Source organism: Mustelus asterias, chromosome 2, assembly GCF_964213995.1.
Source record: "Mustelus asterias chromosome 2, sMusAst1.hap1.1, whole genome shotgun sequence".
Taxonomy (NCBI): domain Eukaryota; kingdom Metazoa; phylum Chordata; class Chondrichthyes; order Carcharhiniformes; family Triakidae; genus Mustelus; species Mustelus asterias.
Window position 1 is genome coordinate 2,671,858 of NC_135802.1, and position 14,499 is coordinate 2,686,356.

Here is a 14,499-nt window from a genome sequence, read left to right on the forward strand (position 1 = left end):
AGGTTATCCTTCCTACCCTTCTTAAATAACAGGACCACATTAGCTATCCTCCAATGCTCTGGGTCCTCACCTGCGTCCAGTGACGAGACAAAGATTTGCGTCAGAGGCCCAGCGATTTAATCTCTCGTCTCCCTGAGCAGCCTTGGATAGATTCCATCAGGCCCTGGGGATTTGTCAGTCTTTATATTCCCTAAAAAACCTAACACTTCCTCCCTTGTAATGGAGATTTTCTCTAACGGGTCAACACTCCCCTCCGAGACACTCCCAGTCAACACATCCCTCTCCTTTGTGAATACCGACGCAAAGTATTCATTTAGGATCTCCCCTACTTCTTTGGGCTCCAAGCATAATTCCCCACTTTTGTCCCTGAGAGGTCCGATTTTTTCCCTGACAACCCTTTTGTTCCTAACGTATGAATAAAATGCCTTGGGATTCTCCTTAATCCTGTCTGCCAAGGACATTTCGTGACCCCTTTTTGCCCTTCTAATTCCTCGTTTGAGTTCTTTCCTACTTTCTTTGTATTCCTCCAGAGCTCTCTCCGTTTTTAGCTGCCTGGACCTAACGTACGCCTCTCTTCTTTTTGACCAATCCCTCAATTTCCCTGGTTATCCACGGTTCTCGAATCTTACCCTTCCTATCCTTTTTTACAGGCACATGCCTATACTGCAGCCCTAACAACCGTTCCTTAAAAGACTCCCACATGCCAGATGTGGATTTACCCTCAAACAGCCTCTCCCAATCAAAAGCTGCCAATTTCTGCCTAATCCCATTAAAATTAGCCTTCCCCCAATCCAACACCTTACCCTTGGGACACCACTCATCCTTTTCCATCACTATCCCAAAGCTAACAGAATTGTGGTCACTATTTGCCACATGTTCCCCTACCGAAACTTTGAAGACCTGACCGGACTCATTCCCCAGTACTAGGTCCAGTATAGCCCCCTCTCTCGTCGGGCTATCTACATATTGTTCCAAAGAACCTTCCTGTACACATTTTACAAATTCCTCCCCATTCAGACTCTCAGCCCTACGCGATCTCCTGACTCCTCAAAACCTGTCCACCATCTATAAGGCACAAGTCAGCAGTGTGATGGAACACTCTCCACTTGCCTGGATGGGTGCAGCTCCAACACTCAAGAAGCTCGACACCATCCAGGACAAAGCAGCCCCGCTTGATCAGCACCCCATCCACAAACACCCACTCCCTCCACCACCAATGCACAGTGACAGCCGTGTGTACCATCTACAAGATGCACTGCAGCAACTCACCAAGGCTCCTTAGGCAGCACCTTCCAAACCCACGACCACTTCTATCTAGAAGGACAAAAGCAGCAGATACCTGGGAACACCCCCACCTGGAGTTTCCCCTCCGAGTCACTCACTATCCTGACTTGGAAATATATCGGCTGTTCCTTCACTGTCGCTGGGTCAAAATCCTGGAACTCCCTCCCTAACAGCACTGTTGGTGTACCTACACTTCAGGGACGGCAACGTTTCAAGAAGACAGTTCACCAACACCTTGAGGGGCAACTAGAGATGGGCAATAAATTCTGGTCTCGCCAGTGACACCCTCATCGCAGAAATGAATTGATTAGAAATTCCTGCTCCTTTCTTTCTTAGTACAAGTCTGTCCTCTTTTGAGCCAGGTCTGTGTTACCACCATCACCTCATCCAACAGCTTTGCTGTCTGTGATTCCAGCTCAGCAACATTGTTAACCTAGAATTATGTTCACATACATGTTCCGCAAACCCTAATTTGGAGCACACGACACTCCCTCTTACTCTAAATTGTCAGTGTGCTGTGTGTAACATAGAACATAGAACAGTGCACACAGAACAAGCCCTTCGGCCCACGATGTTGTGCCGAACTTTATCTGAAACCAAGATCAAGCTATTCCACTCCCTATCATCCTGGTGTGCTCCATGTGCCTATCCAATAACCGCTTAAATGTTCCTAAAGTGTCTGACTCCACTATCACTGCAGGCAGTCAATTCCACACCCCAACCACTCTGCGTAAAGAACCTACCTCTGATATCCTTCCTATATCTCCCACCATGAACCCTATAGTTATGCCCCCTTGTAATAGCTCTATCCACCTGAGGAAATAGTCTTTGAACGTTCACTCTATCTATCCCCTTCATCATTTTATAAACCTCTATTAAGCCTCCCCTCAGCCTCCTCCGCTCCAGAGAGAACAGCCCTAGCTCCCTCAACCTTTCCTCATAAGACCTACCCTCCAAACCAGGCAGCATCCTGGTAAATCTCCTCTGCACTCTTTCCAGCGCTTCCACATCCTTCTTATAGTGAGGTGACCAGAACTGCACACAATATTCCAAATGTGGTCTCACCAAGGTCCTGTACAGTTGCAGCATAACCCCACGGCTCTTAAACTCCAACCCCCTGTTAATAAAAGCTAACACACTATAGGCCTTCTTCACAGCTCTATCCACTTGAGTGGCAACCTTTAGAGATCTGTGGATATGAACCCCAAGATCTCTCTGTTCCTCCACAGTCTTCAGAACCCTACCTTTGACCCTGTAATCCACATTTAAATTAGTCCTACCAAAATGAATCACCTCACATTTATCAGGGTTAAACTCCATTTGCCATTTTTCAGCCCAGCTTTGCATCCTATCTATGTCTCTTTGCAGCCTACAACAGCCCTCCACCTCATCCACTACTCCACCAATCTTGGTGTCATCAGCAAATTTACTGATCCACCCTTCAGCCCCCTCCTCTAAGTCATTAATAAAAATCACAAAAAGCAGAGGACCAAGCACTGATCCCTGCAGCACTCCGCTAGCAACCTGCCTCCAATCCGAAAATTTTCCATCGACCAGACATGATGTGGAGATGCCAGCGTTGGACTGGGGTAAACACAGTAAGAAGTTTAACAACACCAGGTTAAAGTCCAACAGGTTTATTTGGTAGCATTTGCTACCAAATAAACCTGTTGGACTTTAACCTGGTGTTGTTAAACTTCTTACTTAGATCAGACAGCCAGTTTCCTATCCAATCGGCCAACTTTCCCTCTATCCCACACCTCCTCACTTTCATCATAAGCAGACCATGGGGGACCTTATCAAACGCCTTACTAAAATCCATGTATATGACATCAACTGCCCTACCTTCATCAACACACTTAGTTACCTCCTCAAAAAATTCTATCAAATTTGTGAGGCACGACTTGCCCTTCACGAATCCGTGCTGACTATCCCGGATTAATCCGCATCTTTCTAAATGGTCGTAAACCCCATCTCTAAGGACCTTTTCCATCAATTTACCAACCACCGAAGTCAGACTAACCGGTCTATAATTACCAGGGTCATTTCTGTTCCCTTTCTTAAACAGAGGAACAACATTCGCCATTCTCCAGTCTTCTGGCACCATCCCCGTGGACAGCGAGGACCCAAAGATCAAAGCCAAAGGCTCTGCAATCTCATCCCTTGCCTCCCAAAGAATCCTCGGATACATTTCATCAGGCCCAGGGGACTTATCAACCTTCAGTTTATTCAAAACTGCCAGGACATCCTCCCTCCGAACATCTATTTCCTCCAGCCTATTAGCCTGTAACACCTTCTCTTCCTCAAAAACATGGCCCCTCTCCTCGGTGAACACTGAAGAAAAGTATTCATTCATCACCTCGCCTATCTCTACTGACTCCATACACAAGTTCCCACTACTGTCCTTGACTCACCCTAACCTCACCCTGGTCATTCTTTTATTCCTCACATAAGAGTAAAAAGCCTTGGGGTTTTCCTTGATCCGACCCGCCAAGGACTTCTCGTGTCCCCTCCTAGCTCTCCTAAGCCCCTTTTTCAGCTCATTCCTTGCTAACTTGTAACCCTCAATCGAGCCATCTGAACCTTGTTTCCTCATCCCTACATAAGCTTCCCTCTTCCTTTTCACAAGACATTCCACCTCTTTCGTGAACCATGGTTCCCTCACTCGGCCATTTCCTCCCTGCCTGTCAGGGACATACCTATCAAGGACATCCAGTATTTGTTCCTTGAAAAAGTTCCACTTTTCATTAGTTCCTTTCTCTGACAGTTTCTGTTCCCAACTTATGCCCCCTAATTCTTGCCTAATCGCATCATAATTACCTCTCCCCCAATTGTAAACCTTGCCCTGCCGTACGGCCCTATCCCTCTCCATTGCAAGAACAAAAGACACGAATTGCGTTCACTATCTCCAAAGTGCTCTCCCACAACCAAATCTAACACTTGGCCCGGTTCATTTCCCAGTACCAAATCCAATGTGGCCTCACCTCTTGTCGGCCTATCCACATATTGTGTCAGGAAACCCTCCTGCACACACTGCACAAAAACTGCCCCATCCGAACTATTTGACCTACAAAGGCTCCAATCAATATTTGGAAAGTTAAAGTCCCCCATGACAACTACCCTGTGACCCCCACACATATCCATAATCTGCTTAGCAATTTCTTCCTCCACATCTCTATTACTATTATGGGCCTATAGTAAACTCCTAACAACGTGACCGCTCCTTTCCTATTTCTAACCTCAGCCCATATTACCTCAGTGTGCAGATCCCCCTCGAAGTGCCTTTCCGCAGCCGTTAAACTATCCTTGGTTAACAATGCTACTCCTCCACCTCTTTTACCAGCTTCCCTACACTTAGTGAAACATCTATACCCCGGAACGTCCAACAACCATTCCTGTCCTTGTTCTCCCCACGTCTCTGTAATGGCCACAACATCGTAGTCCCAAGTACCAATCCACACCCCAAGTTCATCTACCTTGTTCCGGATGCTCCTTGCATTGAAGTAGACACACTTCAACCCACCTTCCTGTCTACCTGTTCCCACCCTTGACCCTGATACCTTCCCCAATACCTCACCACCCTCACTGACTTCTGGACTACAACTCCTTTTCCCACTCCCCTGACAAATTAGTTTAAACCCCCCTGAAGAGCCGTAATAAATTTCCCTCCTAGGATATTGGTGCCCCTCTGGTTCAGCTGCACCCCGTCCTGTTTGTACAGGTCCCACCTTCCCCAGAATGTGTTCCAATTATCCACGTATCTGAAACCCTCCCTCCTACACCATCCCTGCAACCACATGTTTAACTGCACTCTCTCCCTGTTCCTCAACTCGCTATCATGTGGCACCGGCAACGTACCAGAGATGACCACATGTTTTGTCTTGGCTCTCAGCTTCCAGCCCAGCTCCAGAAATTCCTGTTTTAAATCCCCGTCCCTTCTCTTACCTATGTCATTGGTACCAATGTGTACCACGACTTGTGACTGTTTCCCCTCCCCCTTCAGAATCCGGAAAACACGGTCTGAGACGTCACGGACCTTGGCATCCGGTAGGCAACATACCATCCGTGAGTCTCTTTTGCTGCCACAGAACCTCCTATCTATCCCTCTAACTAACGAGTCCCCAATAACTATTGCCCTCCCGCTCTGCCCCTTACCCTCCCGAGCCACAGAGACGGACACAGTGCTGGAGATCCTCTCACTGCGGCTCACCACTGGTATGTCATCCCCTCAACCGTATCCAAAGCGGAATACTTGTTGCTAAGGGGAACGACCACCGGGGATCCCTGCACGGACTGCTTCCTCCCAGCCCCTCTCACCGTCACCCATCTGTTTTCATTCCTCGGAGTAACTGTATTCCTAAAGCTTCTGTCTATGGCCACCTCTGCGTCCCTAATGATCCTAAGTTCATCCAACTCCAGCTCCAGTTCCCTAACACGGTTTTGGAGGAGCTGCAGATGGGTGCACTTCCCACAGGTGTAATCAGCAGGGACACTGTCGTCGTCCCTCACCTCAAACATAGTGCAAGAGGAACATTGCACTGCCTGCACACCCATCCCCTCTGGATACCTTGCCAGTACCAGGTAGAAACAGCAAAAATGAATTAAACTCACCCCTGCTCGCCCTGTCCCCCGAAGCCCTGTGAGCCAAAGCCTTATAGCTCACACTCTGCTTCCCACTCACTCAAGCCCTGTGAGCCAAAGCCTTATAGCTCACACTCTGCTTCCCACTCACTCAAGCCCTGTGAGCCAAAGCCTTATAGCTCACACTCTGCTTCCCACTCACTCAAGCCCTGTGAGCCAAAGCCTTATAGCTCACACTCTGCTTCCCACTCACTCCACTGCCCTGTGAGCCAAAGCCCTTATAGCTCACACTCTGCTTCCCACTCACTCCACTGCCCGCTCCCGACGCTGCCCGCTGTATACTGCAGCCTACCTTTTATACTTCGCGCGCTTAAAAAACCCTTCCCAGACTCCTTAGCAGCCCACTTCCAGTTTTCACTTTAAACTTAAAATTCTACCGCAAAAGTAAAGGCCAAAAAAAACCACACACTAGCTGACTAATTAAATAAATAAACAATTCAATTAATCTCTCACCAGCACTGCTGCCTCCAATCACTCCCTCTCAGCTTGCTCCAGTGGAACAAATCTGTGTGTGTGTGCTGCATTGTGTGTGCAGTATGTTACAACCTGTATATCTGTGCTGAATCGTGTGTGTTGTGTAACAGTCTGTATGTGTGTGCTGCATTGTGTGTGTGCTGTGGGCTGTGTGTGTGTGTGCTGCATTGTGTGTGTGTTGTATGCTGTGTGTGTGTATGCTGCATTGTGTGTGTGTTGTGGGCTGTGTGTGTGTGTGCTGCATTGTGTGTGTGTTGTGGGCTGTGTGTGTGTGTGCTGCATTGTGTGTGTGTTGTATGCTGTGTGTGTGTGTGCTGCATTGTGTGTGTGTTGTGTGCTGTGTGTGTGTGTGCTGCATTGTGTGTGTGTTGTGGGCTGTGTGTGTGTGCTGCATTGTGTGTGTGTTGTGTGCTGTGTGTGTGTGTGCTGCATTGTGTGTGTGTTGTGGGCTGTGTGTGTGTGCTGCATTGTGTGTGTGTTGTGGGCTGTGTGTGTGTGCTGCATTGTGTGTGTGTTGTGTGCTGTGTGTGTGTGTGCTGCATTGTGTGTGTGTTGTGGGCTGTGTGTGTGTGCTGCATTGTGTGTGTGTTGTGTGCTGTGTGTGTGTGTGCTGCATTGTGTGTGTGTTGTGGGCTGTGTGTGTGTGTGCTGCATTGTGTGTGTGTTGTGTGCTGCATTGTGTGTGTGTGCTGCATTGTGTGTGTGTTGTGTGCTGTGTGTGTGTGTGCTGCATTGTGTGTGTGTTGTGGGCTGTGTGTGTGTGCTGCATTGTGTGTGTGTTGTGTGCTGTGTGTGTGTGTGCTGCATTGTGTGTGTGTTGTGTGCTGTGTGTGTGTGTGCTGCATTGTGTGTGTGTTGTGGGCTGTGTGTGTGTGCTGCATTGTGTGTGTGTTGTGGGCTGTGTGTGTGTGTGCTACATTGTGTGTGTGTTGTGGGCTGTGTGTGTGTGCTGCATTGTGTGTGTGTTGTGGGCTGTGTGTGTGTGTGCTACATTGTGTGTGTGTTGTGTGCTGTGTGTGTGTGTGCTGCATTGTGTGTGTGTTGTGGGCTGTGTGTGTGTGTGCTACATTGTGTGTGTGTTGTGTGCTGTGTGTGTGTGTGCTGCATTGTGTGTGTGTTGTGGGCTGTGTGTGTGTGCTGCATTGTGTGTGTGTTGTGGGCTGTGTGTGTGTGTGCTACATTGTGTGTGTGCTGTGTGTGTGTGCTGCATTGTGTGTGTTGTGGGCTGTGTGTGTGTGTGCTACATTGTGTGTGTGTTGTGTGCTGTGTGTGTGTGTGCTACATTGTGTGTGTGTTGTGTGCTGTGTGTGTGTGTGCTGCATTGTGTGTGTGTTGTATGCTGTGTGTGTGTGTGCTGCATTGTGTGTGTGTTGTATGCTGTGTGTGTGTGTGCTGCATTGTGTGTGTGTTGTATGCTGTGTGTGTGTGCTGCATTGTGTGTGTGTTGTGTGCTGTGTGTGTGTGTGCTGCATTGTGTGTGTGTTGTGGGCTGTGTGTGTGTGTGCTACATTGTGTGTGTGTTGTGGGCTGTGTGTGTGTGTGCTACATTGTGTGTGTGTTGTGGGCTGTGTGTGTGTGCTGCATTGTGTGTGTGTTGTGGGCTGTGTGTGTGTGTGCTGCATAGGGAGGCAAGAATAAGGGAAGTTAACACGTGGCTGAAAGAGTGGTGTGGGAAAGAAGGGTTCTTTTTCATGGGACACTGGCATCAGTTTTGGGGCAGGGGGGACCTATACCGTTGGGATGGTCTCCACCTGGACCGAGCTGGGATCAGTGTTCTGGCGAAGAGAGTAAATGGGGTGGTCAATAGGACTTTAAACTAGAGATTGGGGGGGAAGGGAAAGTCAGGGAACCAAGAGGTGAAGGAATCAGTGGGAAGCGTAGCTGCTTAGGATTACAAAAAATCACGAAAAGACAGCGCTCAGGAGAGGTTACGATAGTCCCCATCTCACAAAATATGACACAGTGTCTGGAAAGGCTCAGTAAACCAAGGTCCACCACACTACGAAAACAAAAAGGGACGGTCAATAGGGAATTAAAGGTGCTATATTTAAATGCCCGCAGTGTCCGGAACAAGATAGATGAGCTTGTGGCCCAGATTGTGACTGGCAGGTATGATGTGGTAGGCATCACAGAGACGTGGTTGCAGGGGGTTCAGGACTGGCAGTTAAACATCCAGGGATTCACAACCTATCGAAAAGACAGAGGGGTGGGTAGAGGGGGCGGGGTTGCCTTGTTAATTAGAAATGAAATTAAATCAATAGCACTAAACGACATAGGGTCAGACGATGTGGAGTCTGTGTAGGTAGAGTTGAGGAACCACAAAGGCAAAAAAACCATAATGGGAGTCATGTACAGGCCTCCTGACAGTGGTCAGGACCACGGGCACAAAATGCACCACGAAATAGAAAGGGCATGTCAGAAAGGCAAGGTCACAGTGATCATGGGGGATTTCAATATGCAGGTGGACTGGGTAAATAATGTTGCCAGTGGACCCAAAGAAAGGGAATTCATTGAATGTTTACAGGATGGCTTTTTGGAACAGCTTGTGATGGAGCCCACGAGGGAACAGGCTATTCTGGACTTAGTGTTATGTAATGAGCCAGACGTGATAAAAGATCTTAAAGTAAGGGAACACTTAGGAAGCAGTGATCATAATATGGTAGAATTCAGTCTGCAATTTGAAAGAAGGAAGGCAGAATCAGATGTGAAGGTTCTACAGTTAAATAAAGGTAATTACAGGCGCATGAGGGAGGAACTGACAAAAATCGACTGGAAGCAGAGCCTAATGGGAAAGACAGTAGAACAGCAATGGCAGGAGTTTCTGGGAGTAATTGAGGACACAGTGCAGAGGTTCATCCCAAACAAAAGAAAGGTTATCAGAGGGGGGATTAGGCAGCCATGGCTGACAAAGGAAGTCAGGGAATGCATCAAGGCAAAAGAGAGAGCCTATAATGTGGCAAAGAGTAGTGGGAAGTCAGAAGATTGGGAAGGCTATAAAAACAAACAGAGGATAACAAAGAGAGAAATAAGGAAGGAGAGGATCAAATATGAAGGTAGGCTAGCCAGTAACATTAGGAATGATAGTAAAAGTTTCTTTAAATACATTAAAAACAAACGGGAGGCAAAAGTAGACATTGGGCCGCTCCAAAATGACGCTGGTAATCTAGTGATGGGAGACAAGGAAATAGCTGAGGAACTTAATAAGTACTTTGCGTCAGTCTTCACAGTAGAAGACATGAGTAATATCCCAACAATTCAGGAAAGTCAGGGGGCAGAGTTGAATATGGTTGCCATCACAAAGGAGAAAGTGCTAGAGAAACTAAAAGGTCTGAAAATTGATAAATCTCCGGGCCCAGATGGGCTACATCCTAGAGTTCTAAAGGAGATAGCTGAAGAAATAGTGGAGGCGTTAGTTATGATCTTTCAAAAGTCACTGGAGTCAGGGAAAGTCCCAGAGGATTGGAAAATCGCTGTTGTAACCCCACTGTTCAAGAAGGGAACAAGAAAAAAGATGGAAAATTATAGGCCAATTAGCCTAACCTCAGTTGTTGGCAAAATTCTAGAATCCATCGTTAAGGATGAGATTTCTAAATTCTTGGAAGTGCAGGGTCGGATTAAGACAAGTCAGCATGGATTTAGTAAGGGGAGGTCGTGCCTGACAAACCTGTTAGAGTTCTTTGAAGAGATAACAAATAGGTTAGACCAAGGAGAGCCAATGGATGTTATCTATCTTGACTTCCAAAAGGCCTTTGACAAGGTGCCTCACGGGAGACTGCTGAGTAAAATAAGGGCCCATGGTATTCGAGGCAAGGTACTAACATGGATTGACGATTGGCTGTCAGACAGAAGGCAGAGAGTTGGGATAAAAGGTTCTTTCTCAGAATGGCAACCGGTGACAAGTGGTGTCCCGCAGGGTTCAGTGTTGGGGCCACAGCTGTTCTCTTTATATATTAACGATCTAGATGACGGGACTGGGAGCATTCTGGCCAAGTTTGCCGATGATACAAAGATAGGTGGAGGGGCAGGTAGTATTGAGGAGGTGGGGAGGCTGCAGAAAGATTTAGACAGTTTAGGAGAGTGGTCCAAGAAGTGGCTGATGAAATTCAACGTGGGCAAGTGCGAGGTCGTACACTTTGGAAAAAAGAATAGAGGCATGGACTATTTTCTAAACGGTGACAAAATTCATAATGCTAAAGTGCAAAGGGACTTGGGAGTCCTAGTCCAGGATTCTCTAAAGGTAAACTTGCAGGTTGAGTCCGTAATTAAGAAAGCAAATGTAATGTTGTCATTTATCTCAAGAGGCTTGGAATACAAAAGCAGGGATGTACTTCTGAGGCTTTATAAAGCACTGGTTAGGCCCCATTTGGAGTACTGTGAGCAATTTTGGGCCCCACACCTCAGGAAGGACATACTGGCACTGGAGCGGGTCCAGCGGAGATTCACACGGATGATCCCAGGAATGGTAGGCCTGACATACGATGAACGTCTGAGGATCGTGGGATTATATTCATTGGAGTTTAGGAGGTTGAGGGGAGATCTGATAGAAACTTACAAGATAATGAACGGCTTAGATAGGATGGACGTAGGGAAGTTGTTTCCATTAACAGGGGAGACTAGGACGCGGGGGCACAGCCTTAGAATAAAAGGGAGTCACTTTAGAACAGAGATGAGGAGAAATTTCTTCAGCCAGAGAGTGGTGGGTCTGTGGAATTCATTGCCACAGAGGGCTGTGGAGGCCGAGACGTTGAGCGTCTTCAAGACAGAAATTGATAAATTCTTGATTTCTCGAGGAATTAAGGGCTATGGGGAGAGAGCGGGTAAATGGAGTTGAAATCAACCATGATTGAATGGTGGAGTGGACTCGATGGGCCGAATGGCCTTACTTCCGCTCCTATGTCTTATGGTCTTATTGTGTGTGTGTTGTGGGCTGTGTGTGTGTGTGCTGCATTGTGTGTGTGTTGTGGGCTGTGTGTGTGTATGCTGCATTGTGTGTGTCTGTGTGTGTGTGCTGCATTGTGTGTGTGTTGTGTGCTGTGTGTGTGTATGCTGCATTGTGTGTGTCTGTGTGTGCTGTGTTGTATGCTGCATTGTGTGTGTCTGTGTGTGCTGTGTGTGTGTGCTGCATTGTGTGTGTGTTGTGTGCTGTGTGTGTGTATGCTGCATTGTGTGTGTCTGTGTGTGCTGTGTTGTATGCTGCATTGTGTGTGTCTGTGTGTGCTGTGTTGTATGCTGCATTGTGAGTGTGTTGTGTGCTGTATGTGTTTTGGTATGTCTGCTTGGTGCCTGCCTTGATGAAGTTGTTTTATTTTCTGTTGTTGTGTTTTCCAGGGCAGTTCCAGTGAACCTCCTGTTCCCAGTAACAGTGACGCACGAGAGTTTAGTAGCTCTCCCACCTCCCACCCGGTGAGTCCCCACATCTTATTTTACAGTGGATTGTTTAAACAGGTTAATATGAAGAACATGATACAAGGACCCACATTGTCCACTGATACAATATGTCTCCAAATTTGCAGTTGACATAAAGCTGTGTGGGAGGGTGAGCTGTGAGGAGAATGCAGAGATGCTTCAGTGAGATTTGAGTGAGTGGGCAGATGATTGGTACATGCAGCATAAGTTGGTTAAATGTAAGGTTATCCACTTTGGTAGCAATAATAAGAACAATGGCTATAAATTGGGAGAGGGGAGTGTGCAGCGGGACCTGGGTGTCCTTGTGCCCCAGTCGCTGAAGGTAAGCATGCAGGTGCAGCAGGCGGTAAAGAAGGCAAATGGTATGTTGGCCTTCATAGTGAGAGGATTTGAGTACAGGGGCAGGTTTGAAGGGCCGAAAGGCCTACTCCTGCTATTTTCTATGTTTCTACACTGTCTAAGATATCACAAAATCTGCCAGTGGATGTGAAGGGATCCTTTAAAAAGAGCTACATAATGTCTGCAGGACAGCTACAGGCAGCTCACCACCACCCCTAGGGCAGATAGGAATGGGCACAAAATACTGGCATTGCTCATATTTAAAACATCCCTTTCATGGGATGTCGTTGGCAAGCCCAACATTTGCTGCCCATCCTTAATTGCCCTTGAACTGAGTGGTTTGCTCGGCCATTTCAGAGGGCAGTTGAAAGTCAATCACATTGTGTGAATTATACTATAAATGGCAGAACCCTTCGGAACATTAACATACAGAGGGATCTGTGCAGGTCCACAGATCCCTAAAAGTGGCAAAAGGTGGCCAAGGTGATTAAGAAGGCATATGGCATGCTTGCCTTCATCAATCGGGGCATTGAGTACAAGAGTTGGGAAATCATGTTGCAGCTATATAAAACCTTGGTTAGGCTGCATTTGGAGTGTTGCGTGCAGCTCTAGTCACCGCACTACCAGAAGGATGTGGAAGCTAGTAGAATTGACTGAGGAGAATCAGTGAATGTGGTTTATTTAGACTTTCAGAAGGCTTTCAACAAGGTCTCACGTAACAGACGACTGTGTAAAGTTAAAGCACATGGGATTGTGGGTAATGTCTTGAGATGGATAGAAAGCTGGTTAGCAAATAGGAAGCAAAACATTGGCAGAAATGGGTCTTTTTCTGATTGGCAGGCAGTGACCTGTGTGATTCTGCAGGAATCTGTGTTAGGATTCCAACTGTTCAAATTATATATTAATGACTTGGAAGAGGGAACTGAATGTATTACCTCCAAATTTGCAGCTGATACAAAGTTGGGTGGGAGGGTGAGCTGTGAGGAGGATGTAGAGATGCTTCAGCGTGATTTGGACAGGCTGAGTGTGTGGGCATCTGCATGGCAGATGCAGTGTAATAGAACATAGAAAAAAACAGCACAAACAGGCCCTTCGGCCCACAAGTTGCGCCGGTCATGTCCCTACCTACCGAGGCTTATATATAGGCTTACCTATAACCCTCAATCCTATTAAGTTCCATGTACTCATCCAGAAGTCTCTTAAAAGACCCTATCGAGTTTGCCTCCACCACCACTGACGGCAGCCGATTCCACTCCCGCACCACCCTCTGAGTGAAAAACTTACCCCTGACATCTCCTCTGTACCTACTCCCCAGCACCTTAAACCTGTGTCCTCTCGTAGCAGCCATTTCAGCCCTGGGAAAAAGCCTCCGAGAATCCACCCGATCTATACCTTTCAACATCTTGTACACCTCTATCAGGTCACCTCTCATCCTTCGTCTCTCCAAGGAGAAAAGACCGAGCTCCCTCAACCTATCCTCATAAGGCATGCCAACCAATCCAGGCAACATCCTTGTAAATCTTCTCTGCACCCTTTCAATAATTTCCACATCCCTCCTGTAATGAGGCGACCAGAACTGAGCACAGTACTCTAAGTGGGGTCTGACGAGGGTCTTATAAAGCTGCATCATTATCTCCCGACTCCGAAACTCAATCCCTCGATTGATGAAGGCCAGCACACCATACGCCTTCTTAACCACCTCCTCTACCTGCGAGGCCGATTTAAGAGTCCTATGGACCCAGACCCCAAGGTCCTTCTGGTCCTGCTAAGAGTCTTACCCTTGATATTATACTCCTTCATCCCATTTGAACTGCCAAAATGGACCACTACACATTTATCCGGGTTGAAGTCCATCTGCCACTTCTCCGCCCAGTCTTGCATCCTATCTATGTCACGCTGCAGCTTCTGATATCCCTCCAAACTATCCACAACCCCACCAACCTTCGTGTCGTCGGCAAACTTACCAACCCATCCTTCCACTTCCTCATCTAGGTCATTTATGAAAATGACAAACAGCATGTCATTTTGCTGTTGACACTGGGGCACTCCACTGGTGACCGACCTCCATTCAGAAAAACACCCATCTACAATGTAACCCATCTATAATGTGGATAAATGTGAGGTTATCCACTTTGGTAGCAATAATAAGACAGATTATTACTTCAATGGGTGTAAATTGAGAGAGGTGGATACTCATGAAAACCTTGGAGTCCTCGTGCATCAGATACTGAACGTAAGCGCGCAGGTACAGCAGGCACTAAAGAAGGCAAATGGGATGTTAAGTTTTTATTAGTCACAAGTAAGGCTTACATTAACACTGCAATGAAGTTGCAGTGAAATTCCCTCAGTCACCAC

General features: G+C 47.2%; 1 protein-coding gene across 1 annotated transcript in view; it reads left to right on the top strand.

The window, feature by feature from the left end:
- The window catches only part of scrib (scribble planar cell polarity protein), a 322,951-nt gene that overhangs the window by 206,463 nt on the left and 101,989 nt on the right, over positions 1 to 14,499 (top strand). Inside the window, exon 17 of the mRNA XM_078230184.1 lies at positions 11,728 to 11,802. Coding sequence (XP_078086310.1) covers positions 11,728 to 11,802 — 75 coding nt within the window. The remainder of the gene's footprint in view (positions 1 to 11,727; positions 11,803 to 14,499) is intronic.